At 39.4% G+C, this 17,358-nt stretch overlaps 2 protein-coding genes across 6 annotated transcripts in view; one reads left to right on the top strand and one right to left on the bottom strand.

The window, feature by feature from the left end:
* The window catches only part of PREPL (prolyl endopeptidase like), a 52,465-nt gene extending 35,426 nt beyond the window's left edge, over positions 1-17,039 (top strand). Inside the window, exons 12-15 of one of the 4 annotated variants that reach the window (XR_006414606.1) lie at positions 1,688-1,837; positions 3,663-3,795; positions 7,780-9,226; positions 11,297-11,341. Coding sequence is in view for 3 of the 4 variants with exons in the window: in XM_044429055.1 (XP_044284990.1) it covers positions 1,688-1,837; positions 3,663-3,795; positions 7,780-7,850; positions 16,480-16,548 (423 nt within the window). In the remaining variant the exon portion in view is untranslated. The other 3 variants (XM_044429055.1, XM_044429056.1, XM_044429057.1) reach the window with 3 other exon arrangements.
* SLC3A1 (solute carrier family 3 member 1) overlaps positions 1-17,358 on the bottom strand; it is a 37,585-nt gene that overhangs the window by 285 nt on the left and 19,942 nt on the right. Inside the window, exons 9-11 of one of the 2 annotated variants that reach the window (XM_044429058.1) lie at positions 17,136-17,282; positions 14,295-14,411; positions 12,173-12,823 (exon numbers count right to left, since the gene is read on the bottom strand). In XM_044429058.1, the coding sequence (XP_044284993.1) occupies positions 12,383-12,823; positions 14,295-14,411; positions 17,136-17,282 (705 nt within the window). In that variant the 3' untranslated portion in view covers positions 12,173-12,382. Of the gene's footprint in view, positions 1-12,172; positions 12,824-14,294; positions 14,412-17,135; positions 17,283-17,358 lie in introns of those variants that run through there. The other variant, XM_044429059.1, reaches the window with a different exon arrangement.

Here is a 17,358-nt window from a genome sequence, read left to right as displayed (position 1 = left end):
AAGAAATGAGTATGTCTTAGCACCTGATCGTCCTGATGCATGACCTGTATCCTGGACAAGAAACCACTGTTAGGACAGAATATGGGGAAGCAGAATGGTTATCTCTAGGCAAATGTTCCAAACCAGGGTGCATTATATCTCCCTGTCTGTTCAATGACTATACAGAAATACCATAAGGAGATGGATCTGAGGAAGGAGGAGCGAAAATTGGCAGAAGATGCATCAATAATTTCAGATATACAGGTGATACTGTATTACTGACAGAAGTTGGAAAGACTTGAAATGACTCCCAATAAAAGTGAAAGAAGAATGTATAAAAGCATGATGGCACTTTATAATCTTTTCTAATTCATTAATTGCTGACCTTCCAAGTCTCAGTTTTCGAATTTTAAGCCGAAGACTCCTTTTGAATTGATGATTGAGCAAAGGTATGGAAAGCCTTTCACAATTTCAATATTTTCACTGATAAGTTGCATAATTCTTATGTAGTCATGGTTTTTGTTTTCTCAGTGCTCCTCTGTAATCACGCTTTTATAAATCATTTCATCAGACACCAGGGCCAAGATCATCCACATTCTCGTATTTCTTTCACACAATGATTGTGAAAGCTGAACAGTGAAGAAACTTGACAGGAAGAAAATTGATGCATTGGAGACATGGTGCTGGCAGAAACCTTTGCAAATACCTGGACTTACAGAAAGAAGAACAAGTGGGTCCTAGATCAAAGCAAGCCAGAACTTTCCCTGGAAGCAAAAATGACATACTGAGGCTGTTGTGCTTTGGGCACATTGTGAGAAGGCACTGGAGGGGACAATAATGCTAGTAGAAGTGAAGGCAGAAGAAGAAGATAACCAAATATGAGATCAGCCACTTCCATAAAGGAAGCTGGAGCCTTGAACTTAGGAGAGCTGAGCAGGAGTGCCAAGGACTGCAGCAGACTGAAATAAAATGACCACACATTTGGTTTGAATTGCCATTTCCATAGTTGCATCCTAAGTCAGGGCTGCGTGTAGCACAGGGGACACTAACAACCCCTGGTCCTGCTGCTTCCCTTCCTGTTCATCTCTGAGCATTCTGGCCATCTCTGCTTACCTTGCCCTTTCACTCTGACTATGGTGAGAATTTGGCCCAGAAGGAGAGACCAAGCAAATGGGTAGCAGTGATGATGGCTAGAAGCTGTATTGCCCTGGGTAACCTTAATCATATTTCCAGTGAGAATGGAACAGGGAAGCAACATGGCCTTCACACTACTATGAGGTTGGTGTCCAAGCTGTTAGGAAGAGGAAATGGTTGCTTGTCTGGAATGGGAAAAGTGAACCCCAAGTGTGTTGTCCTTACTGGATCAGTGCAGGTATAGCTACACAATGCACAATACAAGTACAAATGAAGACATATTTGTACAAACTATAGATTCATATAACAAAGCGTAGCTCATAATAAAGCATACTCTTAAGCATAGCAGCTGGATCATGCTGGGATTTGTAGGCATCTTTTCTGTCTATCCTTGCATGGGATTGTGCCCTACAAGCAGCTATGTGCTGAAAATATTTTCCTCAAGTCTTAATCTTTAATATCAAGGAAGAGTCTATTAATTTCTTGCACTGACAAAAAATATAGAAACTGGTTAGATACACTAGAAAATACTTGTAGGTTTATATTTGATAACCTCTATGCTTTTTTCTGATAGGCCCCTTTCTTGGATGTTTTAAATACCATGTTAGATCCTGATCTTCCCTTGACTATTGAAGAACAAGAAGAATGGGGAAATCCATTGGTTGATGAAAACTGCAAGAAATATATTAAAAGCTACTGTCCATATCAGAATATCAGGCCACAGGTATCACCTCATCTCTTAACGCCATAAAGCACATTTGATACAACTAAGCTATTGGATTTGAAGAGTTCTTAAACAGTTTAAACAGGTTTTAGTAATCAGTGAGATCAGTCCCCATACACTATGAAAGTTTAACAGTTTAAAACTACTGTATAAAATAGGAGTCAAAGCCAAAGTAAATCCTAGCAGTAGTGCAAAGATTTAAAATACAGCACAGAGCTTCAGCTACTGGGCAGTATAAAAATATAATATTTTTTAAAGCATTAAATCCCCAATTTTTACAACAGGAGAGCAGGTAAGTTAGGATGCAACCCTGTACATCCTTAACTAGATGTAAATCCTGTTGAACATGGTGGACTGGTTTGTACATTATGGTAAGCCACCATGGATTAATTCATCCACAAAGTGCCACAGCACGTCAGCCACCATTTTGAATAAGGAAACTGCGGTGGGCTTGCCATCACTTTTAGAACTATGACTATGTCTTAAAGAACCGTCAGAATCCTACAGCAACCTGTGAGTGTACAGTTCAAAGAGTCTTTGAACTCATCTATTTGAGTGTCTTTTATCAGACTAGCCTGAACAAATTTGAATTCTAATAAATATAGTATAGTGTGCAACAAACGTATACTTGAATATTTGTGACAGTAGATAAACATCCATTCTTTCTCTATTTTAAACTTGAAATATGAGGTGATAATAATTCCTAACATTACTAGTTAATTTCCAACACAATAGTAGAGAAGCCAGACAAAACAGACCATTTTATATATTACTTGCTCTACATGGAAATAATCTTTAATTAAGAAATAGAGCCTACGATATCACCAGAGACCACAGTAAGCTGATGTTGTTGTATACATACCCATCAGTCATCTGCTAAAGTTGTTCTTTCTATACAGCTGCAGTAGCAAAAACATTTGACCCACTCCTCATAAGTTATATACTCGGCTTTTTTATCTGTAGAGTACCTCCTTTTTAGATTTAGTTGATGGGGAGGATCCCACCAGCTGCTAACCACTGACCACCAGTCAAGTAGAATAGGACTGCAAAAGTCTAATTCACTGAACATTATCTGGAGGCACATGATGTAGCAACCTTGCTGAAGCAAGGGCCAGTCAGTGGATGGATAAGAAAACCCATTAGAGCTGTTTTAAGTTTTATTTAGGGCTGAGCCAAAAAATCCCCATCCAAAGTCCCCCCCCCCACCCCTGCACTCACATAAAGCTAAGTTGGGGGATAACTTTTGATGGGGTTGGGGCAAAACAAAATGACAGGTAGCCAAACTTACAGGAGACAGAACTTACAGCAGATGTGCTACCTGCAGTTGCAAATTATCCAGATTTTTTAACAAAATAGTGAGTTATGAACATTTGATTGCTTAGGGCAGCATATGAACCCAGAAACTAACAAGTTAGAGGGAAGAGAGCAAAATTAAATGGTGATGAAAAAGTTAAATTAGTCCTTAACATAGCATGCCCTTTGGTTGTGTTAAGCATGAGGAGGAGGAGCTGACAAGTTGTCTTTGAGTGTCTTTCTAGCTTGAGTCATAAAGGAAGTTTATAGAGGAGTTTTAAGTAAAAGCAAGCACAACTGTTTACTAAAACGTAGATAAAATCTTCCCATAATCGTCAAGTATGGCTATGGCACGGGTGATTTCTTCATCCATATAATTACATTTGCCTAATGCTTCTCTCCTGCTGACATTGCAGAACAACTTCCATCAGGTTAAAAATTAATGGCTGCACAGATTGGCATCAGTAACTTCATCCTGCTAACTCAGACATTTGCTCTTCAACTCTCTCTCTCTCTCTTTCTCTCTCTCTAGAATTATCCGTCTGTTTTTATCACAGTCTCTGAAAATGATCAACGAGTACCTCTGGCAGGGTTATTAAGATACATCTGTAAACTTAGAAAAGCTGTAAAAGATCATGCTCAAGCCAACAGCACAAATGAAAAAGGTAACAGTAGAAATCCTAAGATTTAAATAACATTTCTGAAATTGTATGAAACATAGGTTCATTATGTATTGATTTAATTTATAACCTGTCTTCTCACCCAATAAATGGCACTCAGGTTGGTCAACAGTAATAAATCCAAGATCACAATATACAAAGTCAAAAGAGAGCATATATAAATACTAGTTATATATTGCATGCAGTGCAAAGAAATTGGGATATAATATACTATCTGCAACCTCCATAGATTAATCTGATTTCCCAAGGAGATTGTTAGATAGGTTTGAAATGGCCAGTATTGTTAGCATTAAACATAAATAGTTCTGTAAGGTTTTCAGTGACATTTATTATTTTATTTCATTTATTTCATTCCATTTGTATTCCACCCCATAACCCAAAGTTTCTCTGGGTGGCTTTCAACTGCTAAAACAGCGTAAAAACATACATAGAATACAATAAAACATTTCAGCCTTAAAGCAAAAAATCCATGGGTGGCACCATGCAGCAGCAACTTGAATGAACGGGGGCAGGAGGACTACAGAAGCAAAGGTCACAACTATGCATCTCCCACCCTGAGGAACACTTAGCCAATTTCAGATTGATTAATTAATTTAAAGCCAATTTCAGATTGATTAATTAATTTAAAGCTTTTATATACCATTCAACCACTAGCATCTCAGGACAGCCTTACAGTAAAAGTAGCATAAAATGAAATGAAGCACAGCATCCAAATAATTCCAATAAAATCAAACCCACATTAAACCTAATCAAACATTAAAATAATGGGAAAATAAAAAGGTTTTAGCCTTGCACTGAAAGGAATAGAAAAGATAGAGATTTCTGAGTGTTTTGCCTCTGCTTACAAGGAGGACAGGCTAAGGTGTGGCCAGGATATATTGCATCTCAGGCTGAGACTCACTTCTCTCCTCCCGCTGAATCCAACTCAGTACTAGCTCCAAAGCTGCTCTCCTGACCTTGGAGCCTCAGCCAACATGGAAAGAACCACACCAGCTATGAGAGCAGAGGGAGGAAACTCTGAGATAAAAAAAACCCAGCTCCAACTGCAGAATGTGTTTCCAAGTTTGGAACTGGGACTACAGCCTCTCTGTGACCATCGAAACAGTGCCTAGTTGCCCTATGATTGTGCCCTTAATCTATCAAGTCATTTTTATAAATTTGATTCAAAATACTTATTATATTGATTTGACTTGCTTGTCATGAAGTATCAGTCTTTTGGTGTTTTTATTAGAGGATGTAGATCCAATAGTTAGAACTTATGTGAATTTATGCCTTTGTGGAAAAACCCACTTGTAAATCATTGTTATGAGCCATTTTGTCCAATAAATGGTTAACTGATTCTTGACTTCAAAATACTCTTCAACAGAATCATTCTGGCCAGCACAATACATATTTTCTATGTGTATAGTTTGCACAGTAGCCAAAGCACTCTGGGCAACTCCCAAGTCAAGACTTAAAATACAGTTACTTAATAAAACATAATGTGAAAATTTTAAAATTTCAGAATAAACCCAAATTAAAACAAAAAACAAAATTCAGCAGCAGGGCAAAGATCTTAAAACAGATTTAGGTTTCTTTTAAAATGAAGAACAGAAAAGCCTAGGAGAATAACAGGTTCTTTTAGTAGCAGAAATAGTACATTATATGTGCCAAATGGACATCTCTGGGAAAGGCATTCCACAAGCAGGGTGCCACCACAGAAAAGACCCTCTCCTTAATAGTTACCCACTGTCAAGGCACCTAGAAAAGGACCTCTGAAGGTAATACTTCAAGTAACCTAACCCCAAGCAGTTCAAGTCTTTACTAATTAAAACTACTACTTTTAATTGAGTCTGTAAACCAGTTTAGATTACAAAGCATTGGTGTAATGTCATATCAACCACTTTGGACCAGCTCTAGTTCCTGGACCATTTGCAAAGAGAGCTCCACATATAGTACACTGCAGAGGTTACCAGAATGTTGATAACTGTAGCTAAGCAATCTTAGTATAACTAAGCTTGTGGCTGGGATGTTTGCCTGAGCTGTTAAAGACACTGACCATGACTGAGACCATCGGTGCCATGACAGTGGTAGATCCCAGACTACCCACAAGCTATGAACCTGATGTCTTAGGGGAGGTGACCCCCCCCCCCGAGTTTGAACCCCAGCATGAAGTGATCTGACCATAACAAGGGGAATTGGTGTAAATTTCCTACTTTCAACTCACCATCCACCTGCTCAGATGAGAAAAAATCAACGTGTCTTCCTAATGTATTGAGCCAATAACATGCTGGGACAGTCCCATGACTGTCACTGTGTCCATGAAGTCCTGAACTGCCCTAAATCCAGTTGCCTCAGCATGGAAATTGAGAGTTCCCAGAATCCTCAATACCAAATCTTAGACTACCTCTGTCAATGCAGGCAGAGAGAGAAATGGGCAGTGGAGTGCACAGTGCACAAGCAGAATCCTCAGTTCTCCCAGCTATTCAATGCAAAACATTTAAGTTTGGCGCTTGAATAGAAGGAAGTCTGGAAAGGGAGATAACATTCCTATAGAATAAAGCAGCGGCCCTGTCCCACAACTCAGACTATGTTGGTGCTGCATCCAATACTCAGGAGGGCACAAATTGAGAGAAACTAAGCCCTCCCACTCCCACCTCCCAGGTTGTTGTAATGCATTCCAAGTTGGATTTCTCATCCACAATTAAATCCTAGATTTGAGTGGTGGGCCCAGTACTCGGCAACAACAGCACCATCTGTCCAAGCTGGCAAGGCGGCCAGGGACAAAGTGATTTGAGGAAGAAGTAGAAGAGGGACCAGGTGCCACTCCTCTTCAGCATGACCACACTAATAGGAATTTCATTTTATCTGTCTCACCAGGTTGGTTATCCAATGAATTTCCCAAGCATGTATAAAAAAGACTCCGTAGAGAACCCTAGCCTAACAGATACCCACCCACTCCAAATATTAGCTAGATATTAACTGGTAATGGGGAGAACCAAGTTCTTTGTTGTCCAACAGTAGTTGTTGCTACTGGCCTTCAGTGCAACAGTTAATAAGGAGCAGGTGCGACATGATTTTGAGAGTTTCCACCACCTCCTCCACTGTGCTCACTGGCATACTCTGCTGATGCTGATTGCCAGGGTGCAGTGATCTCACCAATGGTGAAGTTCTTGGCTTTGCTAATTGGTCTCTCTTTTTTTCTTCCAAAGCAGTAGGCAACCAAGGCAGGAGGAGGGGGAGAGACAGACATCTTCAGCCTGGTGCTTTAGATAAAATCAGGCTGTCCATAAGCAGCAGTCATATAAAAATCAATATTTTGTGTGCATACACATCCATAAATGATGCTGCTTCTGTGTATGATGCAGTCCAGAATCATTACAAAAAGCTATATGTGAAGAGTTCTTAAGCACAATAACAAGATCATCCAGGAATGATAACCCTTTAGAACAGATTTTTTTTGGGGGGGGGGGGGCTGCCAGAAGGAAGGAAAAACCTTTCTATTAGCAGTACCCATCCCACTGGCAGTGAGCAGCACTGAATTGAACCCATGTGATATTAGACATGGACAAGATACCACAAAGCCACATGTCTGGCTATAGAACTTCTGGCCTATTAAGTGAAACTTATTCCACCAAGATTAATTTCCTAGTTCTTCCTGTTTGCAAAAAATGGGGATGGTGGTGGAGCTAGAACTGTATGCTTGTGATAAACTGTGCAATGTGAAGGGGTTCCATCACAGAACTTAGGACATCACATTTTTGGCTTGAGTATGATTTGAAATGGTCTCCTTTTGTGAAAATGAAGTAGACAGTGAGGTAGAAAACCTTAGGAAGGTATTTCATTCACAACAGTCATTAAATTCCAAAACATTAAGGAAAAATATTCACTTTCACCACTACCAGAAAATATACTTGTTTCTGTATGGAAGAACATGCTTTCTGCCCCATGCTTCCCTCATATTCTCCTGGCCTTCTTTTTTTGTTTCAGAACTTCAGACACCTAATATTATCTTAGATATTCAACCAGGAGGCAGCCACTGTGCTCCATCTTTAAATCAGGTATGTTTGTTGCAAATCCAGTTAACAATAGCATGCCTGCAATATCTGTGATGCTCTGTAGATTTGCAAGTTATTCTCAGACTTCTCCACCATTGCTTATTTACACACATCCCTCCTGCCAAAATCCAGACTTCCCAGCTGAAGAACAGTCTTCCATGATGTTATTGAAGAAAGACTTGCTGTTTCCCCATCACAAAGTTATGCTAGGACGTCATCTCACAGTGGCATCATTTTTACAGATTTGCCACATATTGCATTGCTCTGACACCATACATAATACATGATCAAAACAAAGATCAGGCAACTCTTTGTAGAGCACAGGGTGAATCCATTCATTAGCAAAAAGTGCTCTGTGGATCTGAATCATTGGATTCATAGGTAGAAGTCTGTGGGGATCAGAGTGAGAGAAAGAATCTGAGTTTTGACAACAGTAATGCCAACAAGATGAAGAGCAAATGCTTCACTGTATGTTCATGGAATTCATATTTGTTCTGCTGAAATTGAATACATTACCAGCTGTAGAAAATATCCATCTTAGAATTCTTAAAGGGCTCAAATATGAAATTGCGGACCTTCTTCCAAAAATATGTAATATATGTAAATATGTACGTATCTCAATATATTCCCTACGATCAGTCTCGGTACCAGAGCACTGAAGAATTGCCAATATAACTTTTTTTTTAAAGGGATCCACTTAGGATCCAGGAAATTGCAGTCTAGTTAACTTGTCTTCTACAAAATTAATTGAAAGTGTTATTAGTAAGCCCTACTGAAAATGAATTAGCATGATTTCTGCAAAGGTATGTCCTGTCTCGCTACCTTGTTAAAGTTATTTGAGAGCATCAAGAAACACATGAACAGGGGTGATCTGATAGTCATGGTTTACTTGGAGTTCCAAAAAATTTTTGAAAAGTCCCTTACCAAAGACTCCTTAGTAAACCTACCCACCATGAAATAAAGGGGAAGTCCTTTTACAGACTGATAACTGATTAAAGATTAAAGAAAGGAGAGAATAGAAATAAATGACAATTTATCCCACTAGTGGAATGTAAACAGTAGGGTCCAACAGAATTTTCCATGGGTGCCATGACTTTTCAACCAATTCGTAAACATTCTGGAATTAGGAATGAGCAGTGAAGCAGCCAAATTTGTTGAGGGTGGTTAAAACAAAAATGGATTGTAAAGCACTCCAAAGAGATCTGTCCGAAGTGGGAGAATGAGCATAAAATAGCTAATATGGTTCAGTTTAAGCAAGTGTAAAGTAATGCACGTTGAGGTGAAAAATTCCAATTTCAAATATAAACTGTTGAGATCTACAGGTTGTGATGGACAACTCAATGAAAATATTGACCCAGTGCACAGGTGCTAAGAAAAAGGTAAATTCCATGTTAAGGATAATTCAAAAGAACTTGAAAATAAAGCTGTTGGTGCCGTACATCCTTGGACAAATCTATGGTGCAACTGCATTTAGAATATTGTGTACACTTCTGCTTAGTGTAGCTAAAACAGGATTATTGTAGAGCTGGAAAAAGTGCAGAAAACAGCAACTATAAAAGGATCAAGGAGCTGGAGCAACTCACCTATGAGGAAAGTTTATAACAGCTGACATGGTTTAGCTTAGAAATAAGGCAAGAGAGATAGAGGCATACAGAATTATGCAGAAAGAAGATAGGAAGATACTTTTCTCCATCTCCAGTAATACTAAAATCTGGGGTCATCCCATGAAGCTGATTGGTGGAAGATACAGGACAGATAAAAGAAAATATTTCTTCACAAAGTGCATAGTAAAACCGTGGAATTCACTTCCATGAAATGTAGTGATGGCCACCAATTTGGACAGCTTTAAAAGTTGATTGAACAAATTCATGGGGGGGGGTGACTTCCTCCAGTAGCCGAGGCAGCATGCCTGTGTACACCAGTTGCAGGGGCACTTGCATAGGAGGGAGCTGTTGCACTGATATCCTGCTCAGAGGACCCTGTGGGCAGCTGGTTTAATGCTGTGTGAACTGAATGCAGAGCTAGAAGGACCCTTGCTCTGATCCAGCAGGGCTCTTCCTATGTTTTTTATGCACAGTCTGACAATCTGCATAACTAATACCACTGCACTTCTCTCTACAATAAAAACTTTATAATAAAGGCTCAGGTCAAGTAGGTAGCATCCAACATTTTCATTTGAATGCTCATCGCCTCTTCCATGAACAGAAGCTCTTCTGTTCACTAAGTAAAACATGGGATAGCAGCAATGTAAAGATTTGCTGTATTTGTAAATAAATGCATGGTCTAAGTCTAACAGGAATAAACATACGGGATGTCATTTCTGTGTTTCCTCAAGCTGAACAGCCTGATTCACAAGTCAGAGCTGAACAGCTACAGCTCTTGCTAAATTGTTCTCAGTAGCACCAAAAATCTTTTCTGTGGGTGAAACTGATGAGCAGTAGTGTAAATTCAGTCATCTTCCGTGCACTTGAAGAGCTGATTGATACAGTTCAATATGCTTTGACTGGGTTCGTGTGTTAGACTTGGGCTTTTTAAGTCACATTTCCATTCAGTAACCCAGTACTGATGGTAGCAATATGGTCATGGGCTTCTGAATGTGTATCAGAACCATGCCACACTCTTTAAAGTGGGTTGGATCCAGAAACTGCCACTGGTAGATGACAGGGCTCCTTCCATTCATAGGGAGCAACTCTCACTGGCAAAGTGAAGGAGGTTGTTGTGATGAACAATTCCCTCCTCTTCCACACTATCCCTATGCTCAGCAATGGAAGGTTGTGGTACCCTCTGGAAATAAGAGGGAGGAGGTGCTTGGAGCTGCAGAGTAAGGGAGAAATCAGCAAAGATCACCAGATAAAGCTCTCATGTGACAGAACTGAAGCTGGATCCAAGCCAAGGTTTTCTACCCAGTTATAAATCTCAACATACACAGTAGTAGACAAAAATATTTCCTCATTGCATTTTTCTACATGCACTTGTATTTGGCTATTGTGAGAGGAGAGATATGAACTTCCCTGCTTAACATCGAATGCATACACATACCCTAGACACTTCATCCCCTGGCTTTGGTGAAAGGAAGCAAAGCAATTTTGAAAGCTTTTTATGACACCTGCTTCAGAGTTGCTGCTGCTGTTCTGGTCACAAGCTGTGTTATACCTGACAGTAATGCTCAATTCACAGGATGCTTTTCTGATCTCAGTGAAAAGCCCATTACAGCAGCTGCCATTTTCTAAAGAGAATTGAGCAGGAAGCACTCATGATTACTCTTCAGACTGCAGGAGAACCCACATTATTATCCCAAATGTTACAGGAGCACGGATAGTATTGGAAAGAGACCAGCAATGAACCTGGAAAGTGCTGGTAATACTCTTTGAAGTGTGCAAAAGACTATGAAGAGTCTGTTGCTCTCTAACAATCAATTGTTGTTTGTTTTGTTTTTTTAATTGTTTCAGGTTGCAACACAACTAGCATTTGTATACAGCGAGTTTAGACTTGACAAGCAGGAATGACTGCACACCTGGAGTTTTCCTCCTGATTGCTAAAGCCAGAGGAAAATCAACTTTACCATATGAGAAACTGGTTAAAATTAATTAACCTTGTGGCTAACAATGACCAAATTATAAATTGTCATTCATGCATCATTTCATTCATATTCTGGGAAAAATTGGTCATACTCATGTTTATAATCCTCCAAACTTTATTTTAACGAAATAAAACCTGTGCTTATTTGAGTGAATTCTATTCTGCTTTGTTTGAGTACATTTCACCATACCAAAGTTTCCATAATTTGGTTCACAAACAATACCCAAATTAGAACACTTGCTGAAATAAAATTGTTTTTTTCCATCACCACCTGCCCAAACAGGCAGCACTGGGGCAAGACAAACCTTCCCAGGCAAGGTGAGCACCACACTTGGGAAGGTCCTCCCTTCTTATGTCCACATCTGACTGAAAGGAAGTGTACTTGGTACTGAGATGAGGTTGCTGCAAAGGTTCATACAAGAAGAGATGATTCCAAAGTACCTGGACCTCAGGCCATTTACAGCCTTAAATGTCAAATCCAGCAGCATGAACTGAGCCCAGAACCAAATTGATAACAAGTTCAGTTGGTGAAAGACTGAGGTGATACACTCTAGCTGCATTCCAAACTCAGGCTTACATGGAAACCTTCACAGAATCTACTCTGGTGGTGTTTGGTACATCTGTTAGCGATGCAGAATTCATGAAGCAAGGGGTAAAATGTAGTGCAGATGTATGGTAGAATCCTTAATTTCATAGAGATTTATGGTTGGAAGTGACCATGGAGGTAATATATTCCAATCTACTGCTCAAAGAGGGAAGTAATCTTTAATAAGAGATATCACAAAGGCTTATACTAAGTGGGGACAGAGATGGCTTAGAGTGACTGTGGTTATGACAAGCAGGATGTGCTACACATTCAAATGAGATAAAGTTTATTAAGTTTACCAACAAGCAGACACCCTTTTGTAAAGAAATCACATGTAGCTTGTGGATTTAGAACAGGCAGACATTGGAACTTAGCAATTCATGTAGAGTAAATTGAATGCACTGGAATAGCATGCTTTTTCTGCAACAAAACACTTCTCTTCAAAAGTTTTCATCTTGTGGACTGGCTTGCCTGTCTTATATTCCAAAATGAGTCCTTCACCCTTTTCAGTTTTGATTGTTTTGGTATTAACAGTTTTACCACTGTTTCTGAAGTTGGTGCTTAGCCTTACAATAGCTTCTGAGGGAAGGACTGGAACCAAAGTCTGCAGATCTGTTGTGGTTGCCACTCCAAAATTCAGGATCATCATGAATACTTGATCCAATCCATCCAGTTCTCTCACGTACACAAAGATGTTGCTGTCGTTCCAAACAAAACACATCCACCCCCTGTGAATGGGGAGTTCGTTGCTACGAAGGGAATTGAGCTCTCGATACAAGTTCAGTGTAGAATTTTGTTGATCCTTCTGAATCTGTAACAATTGTTGCATCACTAAATCATTTGGAAGCTGCTGATCACATTTGCATTTCTTCTTAGGTGATCTTCACTCCTCCTACTCAACCACCCTTTTCTTCTCTTTTAAACAACATTGCCATTTTTCCTTGTGCATCTGCTTTTCATGGAACTGCCTACCTGAACATATGAACACTACCCACCTCACTCCTGGAGTTTTTGGGTGACCTTTGGTTTAGCATCTTAACTTTCATTCCAGACTAATCAAGTACACCCGATGGCATCTGCCCACATAATTTCCACCTTAGCTTTGTCAGTCACTTCCCCTTTGTTTGTTCCCCACTGTCTATTTTCAATTGTAAGCTTTTGAGAGCTTTGATTCTAAGCTCTTCCTCTTCCTAAGATCCCATGTTCACTGCTTGAGCAATAATACTAATAACATCATAGAAATGCTGTTTGATTTGTCCACTACTTCCCATTGGTTCTTTGCTACTTTAGAAACAAAATGTTTTATTCGTTGTTTTTAGTTTCTACTTGATTTTATCATTCCATTCATTCACATGATCTTTGTAAATATGTGTTGTGTAACTATCCAGCATTTTTAAAAATCCAGTATAATCAATTAACTAAAGCAGCAACCCTAACACAGTGCCCTCCAGATGCTTCAGTCTACACCTGCCATCAGTCCTAGCTAACATGGCCAGTAGACTAGGTTTATGAGAATTGTTGTCCAAAACATCTGGAGGACATTACTTTGGAGAAGGTTAAATCAAAACATTGCTTAATTCAGGGGAAGGGGATAATTTAAATAACAATGCAATTTATTCTTATTTTTTATGTTTATATCCCATCATTCTAATACAAAGTTGGCTCTCAAGTCATGTTAAAGGCACATTTGTTTGCTTTTTGGAACTACATGTTTCTAGTGTTCTACTATAATATATGTAGCAGTGATAATATTAAAGAGAACCTTTTGATTAGTGCTATGCAGGCAAATATATAGAATCCATAAGTTAGTTCAGAAATCATCTGAGGCTGAGCTTCAAACTCCAGTGTCAGGGACGGAAATAATGTATGCCCCCATAAGGCCAAAACATAAACGCTGGTTCTGGAGCTGTTGCATATCTTGTTCTTTCCAAGAGTGTCAATGGAGGAGGGAAAAATAAAAAGGCTGAATCAACCCCACCACCACCTTCCATTCTTGTCAGCTCAAGCCAGATGGGCTTAGGGAGTCTTTATTTCTCCATCACATAATCTCCCACCACTGTCACCTTAAGATTGCTCTCCCCATTCCCAGTTTAGGAAAGCTTCTAATCTCTGCCAATCACTCTGTGAATGTGAGCAGAGGGTGATACAGGAATTGCCCTGAGTTGTACCCTGGTATATAATTAGGGGTCAATTATCCCAGATTTTACATTAAATGTCATTGTCCTGCAAAAATAATCTTGAATTTTAAGTTTATTTGAACAATCCACAGTCTTCATACTTACTTGCACATTTATGTTTGGATAGTCAGAATTTACAGATGTCCAGGTTGAGTTAGCCTCGCTAAAGCCAGCTTGTTGACTGTCGTCCCATTGCATAGGTGATTTTTCTGCAAAAGTTGCCTAAACAGAGAAGGCACTCTTCACTGCTAAATAGGCTATCAATCATGGCTGTTGTGAAAATGCTTACCTGTAGAATGCCCCTAAACCTGGAAAAGGGAAACTAAACCCATCGCATTCAAGGGTGGCAGGTATCTCAAAATGGACCGGATGTTGCTTTGATGGTTAATAAACATGTCAGGAAGTCAAATTGTGTGTCCAGAGGGCATAATTCAATACTGGACTGATGTGGGAGTAACAGAACAGTTTTGTCGGAAGAGATGGCCCCACCCCTAACACAGGGGTATTGAACATCTTTCATTCCAAGGTCCAAATTCCATGTTGGAGTTTTCAGGGCTGTGTTCCAACAGTGAGCAGGACCAAAGAACCAACCCATCTTAATGCTCTTATTGCCAGTTATAACTGTTGTTGTTATCCCCATGAAGGAAGCAGTACAGAGTCTGGAGATGCTCCAAGATTCATTATTAGAAACCCAAGTGATTTCCGTGGCATAGATTACCTTTTACCAACATTGGCTAATATGTCAACTTAGACAAGGCTAGATTGAATTACTGTACTGTTCTCTATATGGAACTGTCCTTGAGGGTCATTCAGACGATGCTGTTAATACAGAATGGTGCAACAAAGCTACTGAATGGAGCACTTTGCCATGTGTACATAAGACCTATCCTAAAAGAGCTACACTAGCTGACAGTTTGCTACTAAGGCAAGATCAAGGTATGAAGCGCTAAACAACTTAGAACTAGATTGTATGATTATCTCCTTCTTTATAGACTCCAAAAAAACCTTTATGTTCTTCAGGAGAGGCCTTGCTGAGTGTATTACATCCTGCAGAGCCCCATCTGGCAGCAGCATGGCAACTGGCCTTTTCAGTAGTGGCACCTTCAGTAGTGGCACCCTCTGGAATGACTTTCCCTCTACACCGCATCCCCCCCATCATTTATTTTTGATTATTGCTAAAACCTTGCTTCTTTACCTTGACTTTTCCAAACAATTAACTTATGTAAATGCTATCTAAATGCTTTTAATAATGCATTCTTTTGTTGCAAATTGTTTTGGGATATTTAAAATAGGAAGTAATGTATTAATGTTTTAAAATAAACAAATAAGCTTTAGGAAAGTAATTTCAATCTTGAAATTAAAACTACACAAAATCCAGGAAACAACCAAACAATTGGTGGAAGTGGCATGGCAATCTAGCGAACCATATGCGGACCAAGTTTGGTTCATTTGATTTGTTTCTGTCCCCATACTAACTTCTCTTTTAACTATTTCTCCAAACATTTGACAAAGGCAAATCAAAACCTAAGCATTAGTAAAAATGGATACATTTGAGAAACACTGAATGCTTTGATCATCAGCACTAACAACAAAGGGCACTAAGCACTAAGGTACTCCATTTAACATGCAATAAGAAGGAAGAAAACAAGTGTATTGTGATTTGTGTTACCATGTCTTATCCAGAAATTTAGATTCACTGCTGTTTTATCTCTGCTTCTAGTACTTTGTCCCTAGAAACTTCCCTGCTGGGCAATAAAACAAGTGCATATGGGTTCTGCTTTTGATATACACCACAGGTATGGTTTCCACCCTAAGCAAAGTACATAGGTTCTCTAACCAATTGACCCATTGCACATACAGCCACCAATAAACACATTACCCCTCATTAACACTAGTTAACCTTAATGGCCTACACCCGGAATTTGCACATGACTCTCCCACTTTGCATTCTGCACTGTTGGAATCACTGGTAATGACAAGCCCACTATTGGCCTAGATATCCTCTCATCCTTTTATTATTAGGGGATGGGGAAAACCCAACCCTTAAACCAAGGTTACAAAAAGGAACATCTTCCAATAGAAGATCAGTTCAGTTATCCCAGAAGCTCTTGCTTCCTTTTCCAAAGAGTTTATCACCTATAGCCAGTTATCTCTGCCCATCCTACCCACTTCTAGTTTTCCATCCACCTCCAGTAGTGTTACTATTAGTATGAGTTAGGGTTCAAGGGGACCTAAAGAGGCATCACCAGTCTTCATTTCTCTGTCATCACCTTGCTTTAATCTTTTAAAGGCTAATTTGATGGCTAAGCCAGGAACAGGAGGGAGTCCACAGGAAGAAAACCTGGGGGGGGGTGGATAGTATCCCTAATTTTACAGGTGAAGCTGTAGTTCCAGCAAGAGGATCCCTCTCCAGCATCGGTGTGTGGAAGAAGAGAACCTGTATGGAGCTAAAGACTCTGGAAGTAACTTGTGGGGCTTGCTTAACTTATTTCTCCTAAATAAACTCTGCAACCTTTTCATTTGTGTGTAGTAAACCCTCTTGGGCAACTGGAATTACTTACTGTTGTTAAATACATGCCACAAATTGTTTTGCTTTACAGATTTCTGATTATGAATGGATGGATATTTAAGCTCTGTTTTTGTTTTTGTTTTCTTAAAGCAATTTATGATTTCAGAGCCACACAGGGTAAAATATTTGAACGAACCTGTTGTGACCTGTGTTATCCAGTTTGCAGGGTTACAATAGGGCCATGAAATGTAACTTCATTAAAGAATTTAAAAACCTACATATTTACTAAGAACTTCAGAACAAAGATTAAATCCAGATTACAGAGAATTTGCAATCAGCCAGATTTTCTACATATGGGGAAAGCCCTTTTTCACTTTTGCCCTCTTCAGTAACACATTTATTATGAAGTTGAAATGTAAGAGTAATTTAAAACTCACATTTCCTGCTATAGTATCTTCCATCCCTATTTCGTCACCATAATATATTGTAGGTGTTCCAGGAAGGGTTAGAAGGAGCATGTTGATCACATTTATGTATTCCTTTCCAATCCGAGAGGAGACTCGAGGACTGTTGGGGCCTCCGACCTAAAATGAAAGTACTCTAGGTTTGTACCTGGCAATGTCATTCCATCAGCACAATGCTTCCACCACTGAACAACCA

Source organism: Varanus komodoensis, unplaced genomic scaffold (genome assembly GCF_004798865.1).
Source record: "Varanus komodoensis strain SLA01 unplaced genomic scaffold, ASM479886v1 scaffold2, whole genome shotgun sequence".
In the NCBI taxonomy this organism is placed as follows: Eukaryota; Metazoa; Chordata; class Lepidosauria; order Squamata; family Varanidae; genus Varanus; species Varanus komodoensis.
The sequence above is the reverse complement of the archived record's forward strand: the minus strand, read 5'-3'. Positions and strand labels throughout refer to the sequence as shown.